At 36.7% G+C, this 22,474-nt stretch overlaps 1 protein-coding gene across 4 annotated transcripts in view; it reads left to right on the forward strand.

The window, feature by feature from the left end:
• Positions 1 to 21,500, forward strand: part of LOC109072978 (engulfment and cell motility protein 2-like) — a 45,149-nt gene extending 23,649 nt beyond the window's left edge. For all 4 annotated transcript variants that reach the window (XM_042765840.1, XM_042765837.1, XM_042765838.1 and 1 more), the window contains exons 11-21: positions 4,589 to 4,711; positions 5,669 to 5,788; positions 15,141 to 15,245; positions 15,713 to 15,821; positions 16,039 to 16,175; positions 16,260 to 16,423; positions 17,842 to 17,954; positions 18,048 to 18,155; positions 18,236 to 18,318; positions 18,654 to 18,731; positions 21,021 to 21,500. In XM_042765840.1, the coding sequence (XP_042621774.1) occupies positions 4,589 to 4,711; positions 5,669 to 5,788; positions 15,141 to 15,245; positions 15,713 to 15,821; positions 16,039 to 16,175; positions 16,260 to 16,423; positions 17,842 to 17,954; positions 18,048 to 18,155; positions 18,236 to 18,318; positions 18,654 to 18,731; positions 21,021 to 21,221 (1,341 nt within the window). In that variant the 3' untranslated portion in view covers positions 21,222 to 21,500. The remainder of the gene's footprint in view (positions 1 to 4,588; positions 4,712 to 5,668; positions 5,789 to 15,140; positions 15,246 to 15,712; positions 15,822 to 16,038; positions 16,176 to 16,259; positions 16,424 to 17,841; positions 17,955 to 18,047; positions 18,156 to 18,235; positions 18,319 to 18,653; positions 18,732 to 21,020) is intronic.
• The last annotated feature ends 974 nt before the right edge of the window (positions 21,501 to 22,474 follow it).

Consider the following 22,474-nt stretch of genomic DNA (forward strand, 5'->3'; position numbering starts at 1 on the left):
TTGTTGTCCTCTTCAGGGCAGTTAGTATCACCACAGAGCTCATCTTTTTGAGCTGAAAGGATGGAGGCAATGGCTGTTGCCCTCCCACTGCTTTGTACGCTGCAGAATACTACTTCTGTGACAGTGAAGTAACAAAATCCTCCACCTTTTGAGGAAAGTCGAACATCATCTAGCTGATTTCTTAAGTTTGTGACTCTCCTCCAGTCCTCACGTGCAGCTGCTTGAATGGAATCAGCCCTGTCATGTGTATGTTTTGTTGCGTTGGCTAGCTTTTCAACTTCTGCTTTTAGTTCTTTTACAGAATTGTTGGTTGTTTGTATATCCAAATGTAGATCGCGGAGTGCTGGAGTCAGTACAGAGTCTATTGCTTCTCTCACAGTCGAAGCCACAACCGAATCGAGAGCACTTTGTTGCTCTTTGAGCGCTAGCTTGATACTGTTAGCTATAGCAGCGTCCAGATCCTCTCTGGAGATGGCGGAATCTTTGAATTTTTTCTTTATTGGCGATTGATCAATCTCTCTTCCCCGAACACCCTTGACTGCTGGGGTACTCATAGTGGGCTAGGTGAAGAGTTGTTCACAATTTACTGACAGGATATACAAAAACCACCCCAAAAAAATATGAACAAATAATAAATATAAAAAAAAAATGCATTGAAAATCCATCTGAACTTTTAATTAAATTTTTTTTTACAAAACAAAAAAAATCACAAAAATCTATCCTTTCATTGGATAATAAGAATTTAAAATGGGGGGAAATATCATTATGAAATAAATGTATTTCTCAAATACATGTTGGACACAATTATTGGCACCCCATAGAAATTCTTATGAGTAAAATATCTCTGAAGTATATTCCCATTCATATTCACAATTTTGAGCACTCCAGCATGATTATAAACATGAAATTATCCAGCCATGGCTTCCTGTTTCACAGAAATATAAAGAGGAGGGATAACAAAGCCCAAATTCTCTTAATCATCCATCACAATGAGAAAGAAACAAAGAATATATTTCTGATGTGCAGCAAAAGATAATTGAGCTTCCCAAATTGGTGAAGTGGCTTTAAGAAAAGAGCTAGAGCAGTGAAAATCCCCATTTCCACCATCAGGGCAATAATTAAGAATTTCCAATCAACATAAAATGTTACGAAACTGCCTGGAAGAGGACGTGTGTCTATATCGTCCTAATGTGCGGTGAGAAGGAGAGTTTGAGTGGCTAAAGACTCTACAAGGACCACAGCTGGAGAATTGCAGAAAATAGTTGAGTCTCAGGGTCAGAGAACCTTAAAAAAAATTGTCAAACAGCTCCTGCATCACCACATGTTGTTTGGGAGGGTTTCAAGAAAAATTCTCCTAGCTCATCCAAAAACAAACTAAAGCATATTCAGTTATCAGCCATGACTGGAACTTCAAATGGGGGACTGGCTTCTATGGTCAGATGAAACTAAAAAATGAGCTTTTTAGCAGCAAACACTCAAGATGGGTTTGGTGAACACAGGGGAAAAAAAGTACCCCATGTGTACAATGAAATATACTGCTGTATTTTTGATGTTTTGGGCCTATATTTCTGCTGGAGGTCCTGGACATCTTGTTTAGACACATGGCATCATGGATTCTATCAAATACCAACAGATAAAAAATCAGTAAGTGACTGACTCTGTTAGAAATCTTATAATGGGCCATGTTTGGATCTTCCAACCATACAATAATCCAAACACAAACCTAAAAAACAACACAGAAATGGGTCACTGAGCTCAAAAACAAAGCTTCTGCTTGCCATAGCCATTCCAGTCCTCTGACCTGAACCCTATGGAAAATGAGAGGAGTGAACTGAAGAGGAGAAGCACCAACATGGAGCTGGGAATCTAAAGGGTCTGGAGTGATTCTGGATGAACGAATGGTCTCTGATCTCTTGTCAGGTGTTCTCTAACCTCATCAGGCATTATAGGAGAACATTTAGAGCTGTTAAACTGGCAAATTGAGGTTTCAAAAAGTATTGAATAAAAGGGTGGCCAATGTGTATTAGAGAAAAACATTTATTTCATAATGATATTTCCCCCCATTTTAAATTCTTATTATCCAATGAAAGGTTAGATTTTTGTGAATTTTATAAATAAATGATCAAAAGGATTAACAATGCAGATTAATTTTCACAGCCTTCTTTGATCATATTTACCAAGCGTGCCGATATTTTTTGCCATGACTGTATAATTTCTGACAAAGTGAGCAGAGCTATGTACTATGCGTAAATTGTTGCCGAAGGGTCACGTGATCTCCAAATTTGGAGCTCTTTTCTTGAGTATATGGAAATATATTTAATTGAAACCTGTTTAATTGAAAATAATGATTTGATTTAATTTTCCCCCAGTGGATGACCACACTTATATTGAAATTTATGTCTGATACAGTTGTTTAATTGTGTCATACAAGTTGGCAACTAATTGTGCTTAACTACTTGGGATAATTGATTGTGTCTTTTATCTTGATAGTTTCTTATTTTCTGATCCTTGTTATATATTGTCATGTTAAAATATTATTTAAACTTTTTATTTTGGAAATATGGAAAATTTTGAAATACTTGAAAATGTACAAATAAAGACGGGGAAAAGTGTAACCTAACTGAGTTGACTAGGTAATGACAGATGTCTACTGGGCCAGATTTACTAAACAGGGCTGCATTTCTCAAAAGCATCGTAAGTCTAAGAAGTTCGTAAAAACGATTGTACGACTGATATTAGTACAACGGTCTGATTCCCAAAAGCATCATAACTAAAGTAGCACTTGAAAATCATCGTAGATCTACGAGTGCTCAATCGTAAAGCCCTCAGTGCATCATAAAAAGACAGAGTTATGAGGTCACCTGCAGGACAACCGGCAGATTACACCTTTAACTTTATTCAAGTGCAATGTGATTATAATATAAGGTTTGATTGTACTTCTCTTAGTACTTTTTTTTTATTCATTTATAAATGAAAAAATTAAAAAGAAAAAGGAAATAAAAAATATAATAGGAAGGAAATATAAAAATACACATGATATAAATATGTATACACAGTATATAGTGATGATAAAACAGGTCTGCTATAAACCTTTTTTGTCTGTACCTGTAGAAGTGTATTGACTAGATGAAGTACATATATTTGTGCTACTGTCACCCTTAATATATAAACTTTATATATTAATAATATCTAAAATTACATGTTTATGCTTGAAAATAACCATCAACCATTAGTCATTTACTTCAGAAACACTTGGAAGAATTCTTATAGTAATTCATAGGGCCTTAGGCCTGGGGTGGTTCAACAAACACATGGCCATCAAAAACACTGAATCAACATAATTTTATTGATTTGAGTTATTCACTGAGTTACTCAGGACCTGCAAAAGGCATTGCACAATGGGATGAGAAATAACTACATGAAGAAAACATTTCACATCGCACAAGAAATGATAGAAACTTAATTTATTCAGAATTAAAACAACCATATTACCTGACTATTCTGGCAAGATAATTGGCACAGAAATGGAGGGCCTTCCAAACCTAATCTCCTGCAAGTCTCCTCTCCTCTCCTCTAAAGCCAGCTTGGCCTTCTTGAAGTCAGTGAGCTACTGTTGAAAATTGTCGTTCTTCTTATTAGCCTCTTTGAGACAATGAGCCTCTAAATGAGTCTAATGTCTTTCAAACATCTCTCCAGCTGCACTAAGTCCTGACTATAGCCACAGACATTCTCAAACTGCTGAGGTGTTGTGGCTGCGGTCTAAACAACAGGAGACGGAGACTGAGGCTTGAGGTTTTTTGGAGGACTAGGAGATGGCAGATGAAACTGATAGTGCCTCTGAGCATGATGGACCTGACGCCATCATGGAGGTCAATAACACCACAAAGGCCTTTTCTTCCTCTGCTGTGAGAAGAGGGGGAGTTGTTGGTCCAGCTACCTGTTTTTGAATTGCCATCCTCTGCAGTGCCCTTCCTTTTTGCCAGGCTTGCAAAGTCCTGCCACTTCTTACAGACCTCCTTCCCTGATCTCTTAAAACCCCTGGTTGCAGTTAATTTTGTAACAAAGTCCTCCCATATGTTTTTGTTTTTCCCTATTTGTATGGTGTCTTTCAAATCTGCGGAAAATGTAATCTTTGTTTCTCTCTACCTCCTCCAGAGGAACATTAAATTCATCTTTTTGAAAGGTTTTTTTAACCACATAAGGTGATGACTATTAGGTTCAAGGATACAGTTCTGTAAGGTAATATTTCAGCACTTTACAAACGGACAGCGACTCTTGAGTAGCACGTAGAATGTGTTCTCACGTGTTCATGTTAAGTGCATTTTTGGGAAACACACATGGAATTGTGGAGAACGTATGTAACCTTGCACATAGAGAGCCCTCTTAAGAGCTAAGATCCATCGTTATTGAGCATCTTTTGATGGAATACAGATCTTTCTTCTCCACTGAATTTCATCCCAGCAGATGTGTGTATAGAAACATCAGTTCATAGTTCTTCAGGAGCAGTATGAAAATGAGAGTGTTGTTTTAGGAAACACCCCTGTGAGTGAAAGCATTGACGGTCTTTGATTTTAAACTTGTCTTCTAGCACATCATCCGGGTGAATCGACCAGTCAAAGCTGAAATGGCACATCAGCTGTATGTGCTGCAGGTTTTGACCTTCAACCTTCTGGAAGAACGCATGATGACCAAAATGGACCCGAATGACCAGGCAAGTGATTGACAAATGTCTGAAAATTTTGACTTGACATTAAGAATAATGGAGGGAATAGGATGTATGGTTCACGTGAATAAATGTATTCACTGGGTTGACAATTTCATTTATGCAGAGCAGAAGTGTTAACTATTTGCAGAGTGAAACATCAATAGGCAGTTTTTTTCTTTTCTTTTTTTTTTTTTTTTTTTTTTTTTTTTTTTTTTTTTTGTGGAGTAATTGCAGCCGGCCACATAAAACAAAGGGAAATCAAACACTGATGTTTATATGCAAAATAATTAGGGAGTATAACTGTCCCCAGACTTAATGTATACCTTGAAAATGTGTAATATACAGAGCCCTGTGCATGACATGTAGGAAGAAGTTTTTAACACATATGTTTAATTTATTAATAATTAATGAAAACATGAATGTTTTAGTTAGATTGTGGCAATGAGTTTAATGTTAATATTAAATGTGCTTTAATAACAATAAATTATTAAAAAGTGCTAAATGATTTCTTAAATCATAAACATAATTATTTTTTTTTTTTCTGTGAAGATCTTCATAATATGGGAATAAATGTGAGAGCAAGTTGTAGATCTACATGTAATACTAAAAAGAAACTATGCTTCTAACCACATGTAGAAAGCTGCTGTTCCATCACAACTTTATTATGCTGTTTGTGAATATTTTTTAGAACTACAATTTTGGAAAACAGTAATGTGTTATACACTGGTATTGATGGAACTTGACTGACTGACTGTAGAATATCCCTTACATGAACTTTCAGGTATATTAATAGCCACTGTTTGACCAGCATACTTATGACATAAAATGCAAAACATTGCTGAATTGTCATCAACATTTACCAATATACTTGGGAAAGTTGTGTTCTTGTAACTTATTCAGACAGCTTGAATTATGTGCTAAAAAACTGAATTCTTCTTATATTCTGACCTCTCTTATATTTAGACACAAAGAGATATCATCTTTGAACTCAGAAGAATCGCGTTTGATGGAGACAGTGATCCCAGCGGAACAGAAAAGAGGAAAGCCATCTACATTAAAGACTACAAGATGCTGGGCTTCACTGTGAGTGATGAGTGTTTGCCCATGTAATAACCTGTGATCATTTCAAAAGTCATGAATGATCATCAGTGATAGTGATGTGCTGATGTGTGTGATGTGATGGTTTAATGATGATCAGTGATAGTGATGTGATGATGTGTGTGATGTGATGGTTTAATGATGATCAAGGCAAGTTAAGTTTATTTATATAGCACATTTCATACACAATGGTAATTCAAAGTGCTCTACATAAAAGAAAGTAAAATAATCATGAAAAAAAACAAAAGTAAAACAAGCAATTTAAAAACTTTGAAAATGATTTAAACAAATGAAAAATGAAAATGAATTTAAAACAGTTAAAAATAGAAAATGATTTTACATAAAATACAGTGAATACGTAAAATACAGTGCAATCAGTTCGGAGATCGCACAGTGCTCATTCAATAAATGCACAGCTTAACAGATGAGTTTTGAGTCTAGATTTAAAAATGGCTAATGTTTTAGCACATCTGATCTCTTCTGGAAGCTGATTCCAACTTTGGGCGGCATAATAACTAAAGGCGGACTCCCCTTGTTTTGTGTGAACCCTTGGTATTTCTAACTGACTCGATCCTAATGATCTGAGTGCTCTGTTAGGTTTATATTCAGTGAACATATCTGCAATATATTCTGGTCCTAGGTCATTGAGTGATTTATAAACGAGTAAAAGTACTTTAAAATCAATCCTAAATGTAACTGGAAACCAGTGTAAGGACCTGAGAACTGGTGTGATATGCTCATAGTCAGGATATGCAGTCATATGCAGGATAGTCGGAATCCTGGCAGCAGTGTTCTGGATGAGCTGCAGCTGTCTAATGGTCTTCTTGTGAAGGACAGTGAGGAGACCATTACAATAGTCCACCCTGCTGGTGATAAAGGCATGAATAAGTTTCTTCAAGTCTTGACTGAAAACAAAACATCTCATTCTTGCAATCTTTTTTAGATGATAGTGTGCTGATTTGGTTACTGCTTTGACATGACTACTGAAACTAAGGTCTGTCTCTAGAATCACACCAAGATTCCTGACTTGATTTTTAGTTGTTTGTCCCCTAGAGTCAAGGTATGCATTCACCTTGAGAACTTCATCTTTGTTTCCAAATGCAATGACTTCAGTTTTTTCCTTGTTTTACTGAAGAAAGTTCTGGCATATCCAACTATTAATTTCATCAATACATTGGCAGAGGGAGTCAATGGGGCTGTAGTCATTTGGAGATAAGGCTAGGTAAATCTGTGTATCATCAGCATAGCTGTGATAGGCACTTTGGTTCTTTCTCATTATCTGACTTAGTGGGAGCATATACAGGCTATGCTCTCCTATACTCACATAATAACCTATCCCTTCTATTCTAAGTATGACCTGAACCATTTGAGTACCATCCCAGAAAGCCCGACCCAGTTTTCCAGTCTCTCTAGTAGTATGTTATGATCGACAGTGTCAAACGCAGCACTGAGCCCTAGCAATACCAGCACTGATATTCTGCCAAAGTCAGAATTTAAGCAAATATCATTTATTATCTTAATGAGTGCTGTCTCTGTGCTGTGATGCGTTCGGAAACCAGATTGAAAATTGTCCAGGTATCCATTTGAGTTTAAGTATTTGTTCAGCTGATTTAAAAACTACTTTTTCTATAATTTTGCCTATAAAAGGAAGATTAGATATTGGTCTATAATTACTCAAAATGGTGTTATCAAGATTGCTCTTTTTCAGGAGGGGCTTAACAACTGCAGTTTTCAGGGAGTTTGGAAATGTGCCAGAAAGAAGTGAGGTGTTCACCACTTCTTAGAGATCTGCTTCTAAACAGTTAAGCACACTTTTGAAAAAAAGATGTGGGAAGTGTGTCAAGATAGCAGGTTGATGATTTTAGGTGCTGCACTATTTCTTCCAAAATTTTGCTATCAATTGCTTCAAAAATAGACATAGTATCTTTTTGATGTTGTGGCCAAATCTGTCTGACCTCTGCATTACTTGAGGATGTGCTAATTGCCTTCCTGATATTAATGATCTTCTCAGAAAAGAAGGAAGCAAACTCACTGCATTTGCTGTCTGAGAGCATTTCACTGGGAATCTGACTTGGGGGGTTTGTCAGTCTCTCAACAGTGGCAAAAAGAGTACGAGTGTTGTTTAAGTTACTGTTTATAAGGTTTGAGAAGAAACTCTGTCTAGTTGTGGCTAGTTTCACATTAAAAGCATGAAGGCTGTCTTTATAGATGCTATAGTGAATTTCAAGTTTCGTCTTCCCCACATCCGCTCGGCTTTTCTGCATTGTCTTTTCATACTCTGAACTGCTGTTGATTTTGTCCAAACAGATTTCTGTCTGCTAATTTTCTTATTGACTATTACAGGAGCAATATCATCAATAACATTCTTAACTTTTGAGTTAAAGAAATCAAGTAGAATATCAACAGAGTCTGCAGAATTGCTTGGTGTTAAAGATATAGCCTCCATAAACAGCACACTAGTGTTCTCGTTAATGCATCTCCTTCTGACAAAGACAGATCTAGATTCAGTGGTAACAGAGATCAATATATCAAAGAAAATACAGAAGTGATCAGATAGTGCTACATCCTTAATAACAATGGATGAAATGTTTAGACCCCTACTGATGATTAAATCTACAGTATGTCCACGTTTGTGTGTGGGTCCATGCACATGCTGAATCAGGTCAAAAGTGTTTAGAACCGTTATCATTTCTTTTGTAGTTTTGTTTTCTGCATTATCTATGTGAATATTAAAATCCCCTGCAATAGCAAAACATTGTGCAAATCATTGATAACATTTCTGTGACCTCTTCAACAAAGGCTGGAGAGTATTTTGGAGGCCTGTAAATAATGATAAACAGAATGCGTGGAGCACCTTTCAGCACAATCCCTAGATATTCAAAAGACAAGTACTGACCAAATGACATTTGCTTGCATTGATAGACATCTTTAAATAGAGCAGCTACACCTCCACCTCTCCTAACAGTCCTGCAGACACTCATGAAAGTGAAGTTAGGAGGGGTGCTTCATTGAGGAACTTTCCACACCAACTGTCTTCAATAAATCATTCGTTTAGAAACATAAAATCCAGATTGTTTGTGGTTATCAAGTCATTGATTAGAAATAAATAATTTTTTTAGTAAGTGAATGTTTCAAAATGCTAACTTGATGGCAGTGCTTTTTGTCTTTACAGCAATCTTAGTTTGATGCATAATAGGCCGCAGATTAGATGAGTTAGCCCTTCGGCTTGAGAAAGACTTAGACTTTCTATCATATAATAAAACTGAAATAGAGAAAGCTACAGGCACACTGGGTTCCCGCTTGTTCTGTAAACATTTTTTAGATTAGATTAGATTCAACTTTATTGTCATTGCACATGTAAGGTACAAGGCAACGAACTGCAGTTAGCATTTAACCAGCTGAGTCCTAAGCCATCTTCAAGAATCTGCTTAAAACACATCTCTTCCATCTTTATTTGACCCTCTAACTTTTGCACTCACTATTCTAATTCTATTTTTTTTAAAAATCTAACTACCTTTCTAATCTTTTTGTATTCTATCTATTTTCTTTTCATTTATTATACAATTATAAAAAAGACCTCTAACACTAGCTTGCTCTATTCTTTTTCTATTCTATCTGTTTTCTTTTTATTTATTATATTATTTAAAAGCCCTTGCTACGTATACTGTGTTTAGGCTAACTGAGACTTGTTATAGCACTTATATATCATTGCTCTTTTGTTGTTTTTGATTGCTTCCAATGTCCTCATTTGTAAGTAGCTTTGGATAAAAGCGTCTGCTAAATGACTGATTGTAAATGTAATGTAAATGTAACCAGAAGTGCAATAAGCAGTAAGTACAGGATATACAGTGTCTACAATATGTTACAAATGTACAATAAATATACAGATAAGGCAGTACTATGGACATGATTTACGGATTTTTAAATACTATCAGCATGATATACAAATAGGTGTACTATGAACATACTATACAGATGGATTATGTAATAAGTGTATGTACATTATAAGCAGAAACTATGAGCATATGAACATTATTTACACTAGTGCAATGGACAGTAAAAGTGCATAGAAAAATATTCCAGTGTGCAAATGGATCATTCAGTGTTCTGGATGAACAGAATACTATGAACAGACAGTAGTGCAAGTAATAACAAGTGAACTAATTTTTGTTTGTTTGTAAGCCAGATGTAGTGTTGAGGAGGGGTGAGGAGTGTGTGTGTTTGGTGTGTGTGTGTGTGTGTGTGTGTTGTGGGGGGTGGGGTGGTGGTGTCAGAGGGCAGAATTCAGTAAGGAGTCAGCTGTAGGGAAAAAGCTGTTCCTGAGTCTGCTGGTCCTTTTCCGGAGGCTCCTGAAGCACCTCTCAGAGGGCAGGAGGTTAAACAGTCTATGGTCAGGGTGAGAGGAGTCCTTAAGAATGCTGAGAGACCGTTGCTTGAGGAAGGCACCATGCTGTTGTAGTCCTGCTACTGATGTTTCTGATAATGGAGTTGCCCACTATCAGAGTCCTGGGCTCGGCTGCGCTCTGAGCTGAATGCCGCTGTCTGCTCGACCTTGAGCACCTGTTAGTAGCGATGTTAGCAGCTGGCTGATCTGATCCATGTTTAATCACATTTGGAGATTCCTGACCCTCATTCATTAATGCTTCAAATGTGTTCTCAAGATGTATATGGGGGTGGTAGAATACTGGTATTCACAAGCCTTGTCATAGTCGAATCTGGAGTAGAGGATGCTACAGCAGCAATACGAGAAACTCGTGACAATCTGATGTCTTGTGTGCCTTTGGGTCTCGCTCCCTGATTGTGCCATTGATTAGTGTGCCGATCAGTTTCGGCTTGTTCCTTTACACTTGGTATAAACTGTTGAGATTCACTAGATTCACAGGACTCACCGGCTGTATGCTGAGAAGGTCCATGACGACGGTCTGCTGAGTGTTCCGTCTGTTTTGGAAGTCCAGCAAGTAACTTTGTTTCAAGAACCACAATCCTTTGTAGAAGTTTGCAGCAGTTCAACAAGTATATTCAACAGGAGGCATTTTCTCTCTCTTCTGTTTGAATGTAGGCAGTTGTTTTCCCGTCTCCGGAATGTAAGCTGCTGGCAGTGGGAAGCAAAATCTTCTTTTTGTAGTATTATTCCAGTCCCAAAGAGTTTTTAGTTTGTGTTTGTGCCAAAAATCTGTTGTTTGAGCACTGTGCTGATCTGCTGAAGTAAAAATCTTAGAAAAAACCTTAGAAAAGTACAGAAATAAGAAGCAAAGCGCAGAGCAGTAAGCAAGAACGTCTGAACGGTAGCGAAGCCGGAAGCTGATCACTGATAGTGATAGTGTTAGTGATGATGTGTGTGATGTGATGGTTTAATGATGATCAGTGATAGTGATGTGATGATGTGTGTGATGTGATGGTTTGATAATGATCAGTGATAGTGATGTGATGATGTGTGTGATGTGATGGTTTAATGATGATCAGTTATAGTGATGTGATGATGTGTGTGATGTGATGGTTTAATGATGATCAGTGATAGTGATGTGATGATGTGTGTAGAGATGTAAAGATTCACTCAACTCACGATTCAATACGATTCACGATTATTATTATTTTTAAACAAAATGAGATTTAAGACAAATAGTAAACTAAATGTGTCCTTTTATTATTGCTTGGACAAAATGCTGCACATTTTTTAGTGAAATTGAAATATAACTATAATAATATACTAATATAGCACTTGCATATTATTGCTCTTTTGTTGGCTTTGATTGCTTCTATTGTCCTCATTTGTAAGTCGCTTTGGATAAAAGTGTCTGCTAAATGACAACATTTAAATAGAATGTAAATGTAAAGAACAAAACTAAATTTAAATTTTCAAACAAGCCCCAAATCAAATAAATAAGTAACACAAGTAAAATAAATCTCTTCATATAAACAAAATAAGGCTTTTCTGTGCTCGTTTCATTTAAAATTAGAGGCAACCACTGCATTTTAATCATGATCCAAACAAAGATGCTGCATTTATGAAGCACAAACAGTTTTTAATCTAAATTAGATTGTATAATTAAAAAATTTTTAAGCAAAAACAGAAAGGTTTGACTTCAGTTTTGTGGAACTATATATAATAAATATCAGCATGTAACAGAAAAAGTAGACGAGCTGAGCGAGATGCAGATTCACTCTCTGCCAGCAGGTGGCGCTTAAAGCATTTCCTTGGTTACCACTGTAAACAAAGCAGCGCTGCACTTATGAACTTTAATATGCATTATACAGAAAAAATAAATACAGAATACAGAAAATACAGAAAAGAAAAAATACCATCTAAACTTTTCTAAAGACAGTAAGTTCCCCTCAGACATACATTCATATAAACTCCTACCCCTAAATGAATCACATTTTGTTTAGCATCTCAACCAATTTGAATTGTCACATATTTAAATCGATTTTCAACTGGTTAATCGTTACATCCCTAGATGTGTGTGATGTGATGATGGTTTAATGATGAAAGTGATGTGTTGATGTGTGATGTGATGATGGTTTAATAATGATAGATGACAGTGATGTGCTGATGTGATGTGATATAATGGTTGTTTAATGATGATCAGTGATAATGATAGTGATGATGTGTGTGATGTGATGGTTTAATGATGATCAGTGATAGTGATGTGATGATGTGTGTGATGTGATGGTTTGATAATGATCAGTGATAGTGATGTGATGATGTGTGTGATGTGATGGTTTAATGATGATCAGTGATAGTGATGTGATGATGTGTGTGATGTGATGGTTTAATGATGATCAGTGATAGTGATGTGATGATGTGTGTGATGTGATGGTTTAATGATGATCAGTGATAATGATAGTGATGATGTGTGTGATGTGATGGTTTAATGATGATCAGTGATAGTGATGTGGTGATGTGTGTGGATGTGATGGTTTAATGATGATCAGTGATAGTGATGTGATGATGTGTGTGATGTGATGGTTTAATGATGATCAGTGATAATGATAGTGATGATGTGTGTGATGTGATGGTTTAATGATGATCAGTGATAGTGATGTGGTGATGTGTGTGATGTGATGGTTTAATGATGATCAGTGATAGTGATGTGCTGATGTTTGTGATGTGGTGGTTTAATGATGATCAGTGATAGTGATGATGTGTGTGATGTGATAATGGTTTAATGATGATCAGTGATAGTGATGATGTGTGTGGTGTAATATGATGATGGTTTAATGATGATCAGTGATAGTGATGTAAAGTGTGTGATGTGATGATTGATTAATGATGATCAGTGATAGTAATGTGTGTGATGTGATGATGGTTTAATGATGACCAATGATAATGATTTAATGATGGTTTAACGATGATCAGTGATGGTGATGTGATGTGTGCTATGTGATGATGGTTTAATTATGATTGGTGATGTGATGTGTGCGATGTGATGATGGTTTAATTATGATTGGTGATGTGATGTGTGCGATGACATAATGACTTAATTACTATCAATTATAGTGAATAATTGTGATATTTTAAAAAGCTTTAAGGACTATCAGTGATAGTGATGATGTGTGTGATGTGATAATGGTTTAACGATGATCAGTGATGGTGATGTGATGTGTGCTATGTGATGATGGTTTAATTATGATTGGTGATGTGATGTGTGCTATGTGATGATGGTTTAATTATGATTGGTTATGTGATGTGTGTGATGTGATGATGGTTTAATGATGAACAGTGATAGTGATGTGATGATGTGTGTGATGTGATGATTGCTTAATGATGATGGGGAAAGTCGTGGCCTAGTGGTTAAAGAGATTAACTCCTAACCCTAAGGTTGTGGGTTCGAGTCTTGGGCCGGCAATACCACGACTGAGGTGCCGTTGAGCAAGGCCCCGAACCCCCAACTGCTCCCCGGGCGCCGCAGCATAAATGATACCCACTGCTCCGTGTGTGTGTGTGTGTGTGTGTGTGTGTGTGTGTGTGTGTGTGTGTGTGTGTGTGTGTGTGTGTGTGTGTGTGTCTATGTGTGTCTATGTGTGTGAGTGTCCGTCTGTGTGTGTGTGTGTGTGTTTTTTGTGACATATCAGGACACAACTTTGTATAATGACATGGGTATGACACAGGTATTACAAGGAGAGGGTGACTTATGAAGACATAATCCATGTCCCCATTTTTCAAAACGCTTAAAAAACCATACAGAATGAGTTTTTTTGAGAAAGTAAAAATGCACAAAGTTTCCTGTAAGGGGTAGGGTTAGGTGTAGGGTTGGTGTAGGACAATAGCACATACAGTTTGTAAAGTATAAAAACCATTACGCCTATGGAATGTCCCCACAATTCACAAAAAACAAACGTGTGTGTGTGTGTGTGTGTGTGTGTTCGTTCACTGCTGTGTGCACTTTAGATGGGTTAAATGCAGAGCACAAATTCTGAGTATGGGTCACCATACTTGGCTGTATGTCATGTCACTTGTGATGATGTGTGTGATGTGATGATTGTTTAATGATGACCAATGATAGTGATGTGATTATGTGTGTGATGTGATGATGGTTTAATTATGATTAGTGATGGTGATGTGATGTGTGATGTGATAATGGTTTAATGATGATCAGTGATAGTGATGTGATGATGTGTGTGATGTGATGATTGCTTAATGATGATGGGGGGGGTCGTGGCCTAATGGTTAGAGAGTTTGTCTCCTAACCCTAAGGTTGTGGGTTCGAGTCTCGGGCCGGCAATACCTCGACTGAGGTGCCCTTGAGCAAGGCACCGAACCCCCAACTGCTCCCCGGGCGCCACAGCATAAATGGCTGGCTACTGCTCCTTTCAAAGCACACACACACCGTGTGTGTTCACGGTGTGTGTGTGTGTGTTCACTGCTGTGTGTGTGCACTTTGGATGGGTTAAATGCAGAGCATGAATTCTGAGTATCGGTCACCATACTTGGCTGTATGTCATGTCACTTGTGATGATGTGATGATGGTTTAAATATGATTAGTGATAGTGATGTGATGATGGTTTAATGATGAATAGTGATAGAGATGTGGTGATGTGTGTGATGTGATGATGGTTTAATGATGATCAGTGATAGTGATGTGTGTGATGTGATGATTGTTTAATGATGATCAGTGATGGTAATGTGATGATTTTTTAATGATGATCAGTGATAGTAATGTGTGTGATGTGATGATGGTTTTATGACGATTAGTGATAGTGATGTGATGATATGTGTGTTATGATGAGAGGTTTAATGATGATCAATGATGGTGATATGATGATGTGTGTGATATGATGGTTTGATGATCATTGGGGATAGTGATGTGCTAATGTGTGTATTGTGTTTTGTGCACAGAATCCTGTGAATCCTGCCATCGATTTCACTCAGACACCACCGGGAATGTTGGCACTAGACAACATGCTTTACCTAGCCAAAGTGCATCAGGACACATATATTAGAGTAAGAAAACACATTCATAACCGTATTTTCTCAAACATTGTGCCCTCTTTGTAATTGTTGAGTACAACTAATTATGTAAAAACATAGTCATCTATAATAACAATGCTAGAATAATAATAATTCATTATAATGCTGTATTATTTGAATCTGATTATATATTATTATTATCAGACAGTCATCTGAGTGAATCAAAGCCAGATCTGTAATGTTGAAAAAAGAGTTTCCGGGTAACATTACTGGCACACTACAGCACGTCTTGTTTGAATAGAATCAGAGCTGATGCCGGTAGGATGTTTTCCTGTGGAACATGTGGTGTGGTGCTGCTCATGCGCTTGTGTCTTTTGTGTTCCAATTTCCCTTTCCTCTTCTCCCTTCTGTTACTTATGTCCTCTTTCACCTCTCCTATTGATAAAAAATATAATAATAAAATGTCAATGGCCTGTACATACTATGCCAATGTTTTTCAGATTGTTCTAGAAAACTGCAGTCGAGAAGATAAACATGAGTGTCCATTTGGTCGCTCTGCCATTGAGCTGACGCGCATGCTGTGTGATATTCTACAGGTTGGAGAACTGCGTAAGTATTCTGCAATTGTTTTAATTCCTCAGTTCACTGATGGATGAGTTGGACTGTGGATCTGACCTGTACTGTTAAAAATGGATTCGTATTGATGTCATCCAGTTTTGTTACATTTTTAGGTTGAACTGTGACAAATGTTTCTATAATGTGTGTGTTTCCGTGACGTACACATAAAGAGAGGCTTGTCTTGTCTTGTCTTGTCTTGACTCTGCAGCGAATGAAGGGTGTAACGACTTCCATCCCATGTTTTTTACCCACGAGCGTGCTTGGGAAGAGTTCTTCTGCGTCTGCATACAGCTGCTCAATAAGACATGGAAAGAAATGAGGGCCACTGCAGAAGATTTCAACAAGGTGTGTGTTAGTGAGCGTGTGTGCTGGAGGAGAAACACTTTCATTTGTGTGTGTTTGTGTCAGTGAAAACTGTGTGTGTTTTAGGTGATGACGGTGGTGCGAGAACAGATCACTAGAGCTTTGGCCATGAAACCGCCGTCTCTGGAGCAGCTGCGGGTCAAACTGCGCAGTCTGAGCTACTCGGAGGTCCTGCGTCTGCGTCAGTCTGAGAGAATGAGTCAGGACGACTTCCAGTCACCCCCTATAATGTGAGTCAAGAACTTCTGCATTATTCAAGATCAAGAGTCTCCTAATCAGTCAATCATTTAGTTATGAACCGCTAATGCACCTGAGGTCTTTTGAAGGAAATGAAACAAAATGAGAAGTCTTGATGATTTTTAAAGTTGTGTGGTGGGACCTACAGCTCTTGACCTGTGATTCGAAGCATAGTTTCTCGTTACAGGGTTTCTGCAGGTCTTAAAAAGGTCTTAAATCAGAGCAGAAAATATTAAATTCATTGCCATGGCATTAAATCTTGCATGAGCTACAAAAATAATGTTTTTTCTCAGTGGTTTTGTTTTCCAATACAAATATCTTAACATCCTCAAATCAAGATACTAGAGATGCAAAATGAAGAAATCAAGTCTTGTTTTTGGAGAAACTGAACAAAATGAAGCAAGTTTATATACGTAAAACAGGAACAAATGTGACCTGTGCTGGCAAAATGAGTCACAAAAAAACTACATTAATAATCACAATATAGCTATTTTTAATTTTACCTTTGTTATTATAAATAAGAACATATGCAAAAAAAAAAAAAAAAAAACCTAGGAAAAAATATAAGAAAGAAAAAACAAATAGTGCATTACCTTTTTCATTTTACATCTAAACAAATGCATCCAAGAAAATCAATCAAATGTAAAAATCCCTTTAGTGTGTTCATTACAAATAAACTGATTACTGAAACTACAAAAGCAGTTCAATCAAGACCAGCGAGTGATTCCCTCTTTTCTTTTATTGTTAGATTAACATTAATGAGACAGACAGCCTATATATGAAGACCTGCTGTAATGTACAGATCTAATATAATGTATGGATCCCCAACAGTTCCCCAAACGTTCACTTAAGACAGAACAGATTATATATTATATTTGCGTGAATACTTACAACCTGTAATTCTCTGTATATGTATGTGGATCGTGAGACAGCAGATCGTGAACGAGCGGAGAAAGGGTACTTCTCTCAGTAACGTACAAATAAAGATAAGTTTAGATGTTTAATTACTATTTGAAGCATTGGGATTGCTAGACGAGGGCTTAATGAACTCATTTTTGTCAAAAACTCAAATTTGACAAAAATCGACATTTCTCATTTTATTGCATGTAGCTCAAAATTTTGCAAGCACGGGTCACACATATCTGTCAATGGGTTATGAAAATTACTTTTAGAGTTAAGTTGTTTTGTTTTTTTTTAACCCATTGGCAGAAATGTGTTCTTGTTTTAATCACAAACTCACATAAACTCACTTCATTTTGACCAGTCTTATCTTCTGTCATTTTGCTTCTCCAGTAAATATATCTTGATTTCTGAATCTCAAGAAAATAAGACAAACGTACCGAGGAGGAGCGAGCGACCGATCCAGTGTTCATATAAGCTGGTCTCAAGTGTGCTTCCTCTTGATTGTCAGTGATCTGCGTGAGCGGATCCAGCCAGAGATTCTGGAGCTGATCAAACAGCAGCGACTCAGTCGTCTGTGTGAGGGAAGCTGCTTTCGCAAACTCGGCAACAGACGGAGACAAGGTGCCATGAGCTCACAGCTGCTTCTGCCGTGTTAGTCTGTAATGCCAGTTTTCTCTTGTTGGAGTGTCTAATGGTCTTTGGTTCCTCTCACAGAGAAGTTCTGGTTCTGCCGTCTGTCGTTGAATCACAAGGTCCTGCACTACGGAGATCTGGACGAGTCTCCACAGGGCGAAGTGCCGTTTGAACTGCTCACCGATACGAGTGAGCGCAGTTCTGTGATAGAATAGTTATCACATCATGTGTTGCACGGTGTATTCACACTTACTGTCACTGACCCACAGTTCCCGTGTCGGACATTAAAGCGGTGCTGACGGGGAAAGACTGTCCGCACATGAAGGAGAAGAGTGCGCTCAAACAGAACAAGGTAAAACCTCTTCCTTCATCTTCACCAGCACATTATAGAACAGAACTGATAAAGAGAGATAAACTCTTGTTTAATGTCTTTTTTCAAATCCCGCCTGCATAAACTGACCTAATCATCATTATTAAATAATGCATTTATGAAGCAGACATCTTAATATGGTAATATTGCATGCATGTTGATTTAAATATATTCCTTCAGCTGAGTCTGGTTCCTCTCTAAACTTCTTCAGGAATTGTTTAGTTTGACTCACTTTTTCAAGCAGTATTATCTGTAAAATACACAAACACATTCGATTTCTATGTTACACATGCATGACTGAAGTGTTGTGTTTGTAGGAAGTGTTAGAGTTGGCGTTTTCCATCCTCTATGATCCTGATGAGGCTCTCAACTTTGTGGCAACCAACAAATACGAGGTGAGTCTCAAAAACAGCACTAAAGTCACAGTTCTGTTGGAAATGCAAGAGTTCGAGGACACTCTTTAGTTAACTAAGGCTATGAATCAATTAAAAATTCTCACTAGTAATTAGTTACAGTTGATTTGCACTTTTGTCTAATCAAGTCAATCACTTTTATTTGTATAGCGCTTTATACAATCCTGATTGAGTCAAAGCAGCTTTACAGTGTCAAACAGGAAAATAGTTGGTCTAGTTTAGTTAATTAGTTCATTGTTATTAGTTGATAGTTTACACAAAAATTCTGTCATTTATTCACCCTCAAGTTGTTATTGGAAGATATTTTGAAGAACATGTGTCACCAAACAGTTTCTGGCTCTTATTGATTTCCATTATAATTTCAAAGTCACTGGGAACCAGAAATGATTTTGTCACCAGCGTTTTTCAGAATATCTTCTTTGCGTTCAACAGAAGAAAGGAACTCATGCAGGTTTGGAACAACTATGGGGAAAGTGAATGATGACAGAAATGTCATTTTAATTGCTTCCATTGTCCTCGTTTGTAAGTTGTTTTGGATAAAAGTGTCTGCCAAAAGTGTCATCAAGCCTGCATTTATTTGATCAAAAATACAGAAAAAAAAAGTAATATTGTGATATATTATTACAATTTAAAATAATTGTTTTTAAATTTATTATACTTTAAATTATAATTTATTTCTGTGATGCAAAGCTGAATTTTTAGGATCATTATCACATGATCCTTTAGAAATCATTCTAATATGATGATTCATTATCAAAGTTGGAAACAGTTCTGCTGTAAAAAGCTATGTTTTTAAAATATAAATATTTTGTAATAACAATATACACTACTGGTCAGTAATTTGGGGTCAGTAATTTTTTTTCTTTCTTTTTTTTTAAATAAAAATCAATACTTTTATTCAGCAAGGATGTGTTAAATTGATAAAAAAGTGATAGTAAAGAAAATATATTATTAGAATATATATTATTAGCATTTTTTTTTTTTTTTTTTAATAAATGCAGTTCTTTTTAAAACCTTTTCTTCATCAAATATATTAGACAGCAGAACTGTTTCCAACACTCATAATAAATCAGAATATTAGAATGATTTCTAAATGATCATGTGATAGACTGGATGTTACATGTGACACTGAAGGCTGGAGTAATGATGCTGAAAATTCAGCTTTGCATCACAGGAATAAATAATTTTTTTTAAAAGTATATTCAAATAGAAAACTATTATTTTAAGTTGTAATAATATTTCACAAGTTTACATTTTTTTCTGTATTTTTGATCAAATAAATGCAGGCTTGATGAGCAGAAGAGACTTCTTTCAAAAACATTCAAAATAGTAATGTTTCCAAACTTTTGACCTGTACTGTATATATATAATGTTTTAACAACAATTACAGAACATGACCAATCTGACAAGCTTTTAATCTAAAAACATCAACAGTAGTCACATAAACCCATTATAATAAATATCACGTGTGACTTTAGCTCTCCTGTGGAGCCATTTTTCCATTTGACATGTTTTGTTTTACTATTGATCAATTCTGATCATTATTTTTTTTATGCGATGATCTAACGCCTGTCACAAGTATTACTAATATGCATTTACACCATAATCTCAGTTCACACCAACTAGTTACTTGATGCCAGTGTGTTAATTCTTAATTATTTGTACATATTTCCCCATCCCTAATAGTTAAGAAATCGATATTACAATTTATGATCAAAAAAAAAAATTCCTATTTATGAGTTTCTCCAAAACAAATGTCATTTTGACAGTAGAAATTCACACTGATTAAACATTGATGCGTTTCTAAAAGAGCACACAGTAGTTTACGTGTCTTTACATCTTTACACATATTAAAAACCTGTCAAATCTTTAGAGTGTCACACTCATTCATATGTTATGGAAAAATTGACTATGATTTGTGTGCATATGTCTGCAAAGTCACATCTCTAGAAAACATTGAAAGTAACTGAGCAATCCTAGAACTGCATTACAGCAATATTTACAAACAGCAGTACGCAAAAAACAAGACTATGAACATCAAACCGCTAGCTTCACGCATCTCGACCGACTTCCATTAACTGTGTCTCACATGACAACTGCTGTCGATCACTGGCCCTTAAAAACAGCCCGCTCACGCCAGACACACATCTCTGTGCCTCGAGTGCACAGATTCACAGAGACTACATTAGACTGCAGTGCTTGAATATGATATTTTACACTTTATTGGGAAAGATGAGTGACATTTGTGCTGCGTTTGTTTGTGTGGATCAGTATTGCATCTGGACGGATGGAGTGTCTGCACTCTTGGGGAAGGAGTTGGGCAGCGATCTCACACGAAGTGACCTTGACACATTAATGAGCATGGAAATGAAGCTCCGCCTCCTTGACCTGGAGAACATCGCCATCCCTGAGGCTCCTCCCCCTGTGCCCAAAGAGCCCAGCACTTACAACTTCACCTACAACTATGGATGAGACGTCTGTCCTTGTCATCAGTGCTTGTGTTTTCTGTGTCGTTCACTCTTCAGAGGTGAAGTGTGTCATTTGTCTGTCACTGAGAAACTTTCCTGCCAGTTTCATGTTGAGAAGCGCTCTGTGACCAGCACGGGCCAAAGAGCAGAAATGACACACTTCACCTTTATGCTAGTGTGTGTGCCTGAACATGAACTAGTCTTAGTTACGAGAGTCCTTTTACGAATGTGTGTAAGGCATAAAAACAAGCAGTTCTTCTGTCTTGAAGTATTTGATTTTAAACGAGAAAAGCAGAAACAGTATCTTAAACATCATTGTGTGTCTGCTCTCATGTGTAATGTGATGTTAAACGCTTAAATGAGTAACTCGACTGAACAGTAAGTAACTTTGAACACCCCACAGATCTGTCTGCAGATAACTAATATTTACTGACGTTTGCTCGTCAATAGAAATATATTTTTGTACTTGATGAGAAAGACACTATATGGTACGCTGAGAACACAAAGTTTGCATGAAACGGAGTAAGTGATTGCAAGAAGATTTTGTGCTGAATTCTGACTCGTAGACTGAACGGGATGCAAGATTGAAAAATCACCTCTCTCTACAGTCCTGCAGAAACAGTATGTGATAATAGCCATAAGAGTTTGTTGATTTGGACATTTTTTTTTTCGTGATTCCTCTGTTACAGTACTCACACATGACTGCTCAGTCCATTTAGCTGGAATATTTACACACGTTTATCTTCTGTCTGTGCGTTTATGTTTGCTTGCCATAATATTAGGTTATTCTGTGTGAAAACAGGACCAACCCATAGATGGATTACTGACAGAGGTGTGATGATTTGATCAGATTTGCTTGATGTTACACCTGGTAATATTTTAGTGGGCAGGTTTCAATTTTTGGGTTGAAATATTGTACACATTATAAATGTGTGACCCTGGACCACAAAACCAGTCATAAGGGTTCCTTTTTTCAAAATTGAGATTCATACATCACCAGAAGGCTGAATAAATCATCTTTCCATTGACGTATGGTTTGTTAGGAGGACAGTATTTGGCCGAGATACAACTATTTGAAAATCGGGAATCTGAGGGTGCAAAAAAAAAAAATCTAAATATTGAGAAAATCGCCTTTGAAGTTGTCCAAATGAAGTTATTAGTAATGCATATTACTAATCAAAAATGAAGTTTTTATATGTTTACAGTAGGAAATTTACAAAATTATCTTCATGGAACATTATCAATATCCTAATGATT

Source organism: Cyprinus carpio, chromosome A11 (genome assembly GCF_018340385.1).
Source record: "Cyprinus carpio isolate SPL01 chromosome A11, ASM1834038v1, whole genome shotgun sequence".
NCBI lineage: Eukaryota > Metazoa > Chordata > Actinopteri > Cypriniformes > Cyprinidae > Cyprinus > Cyprinus carpio.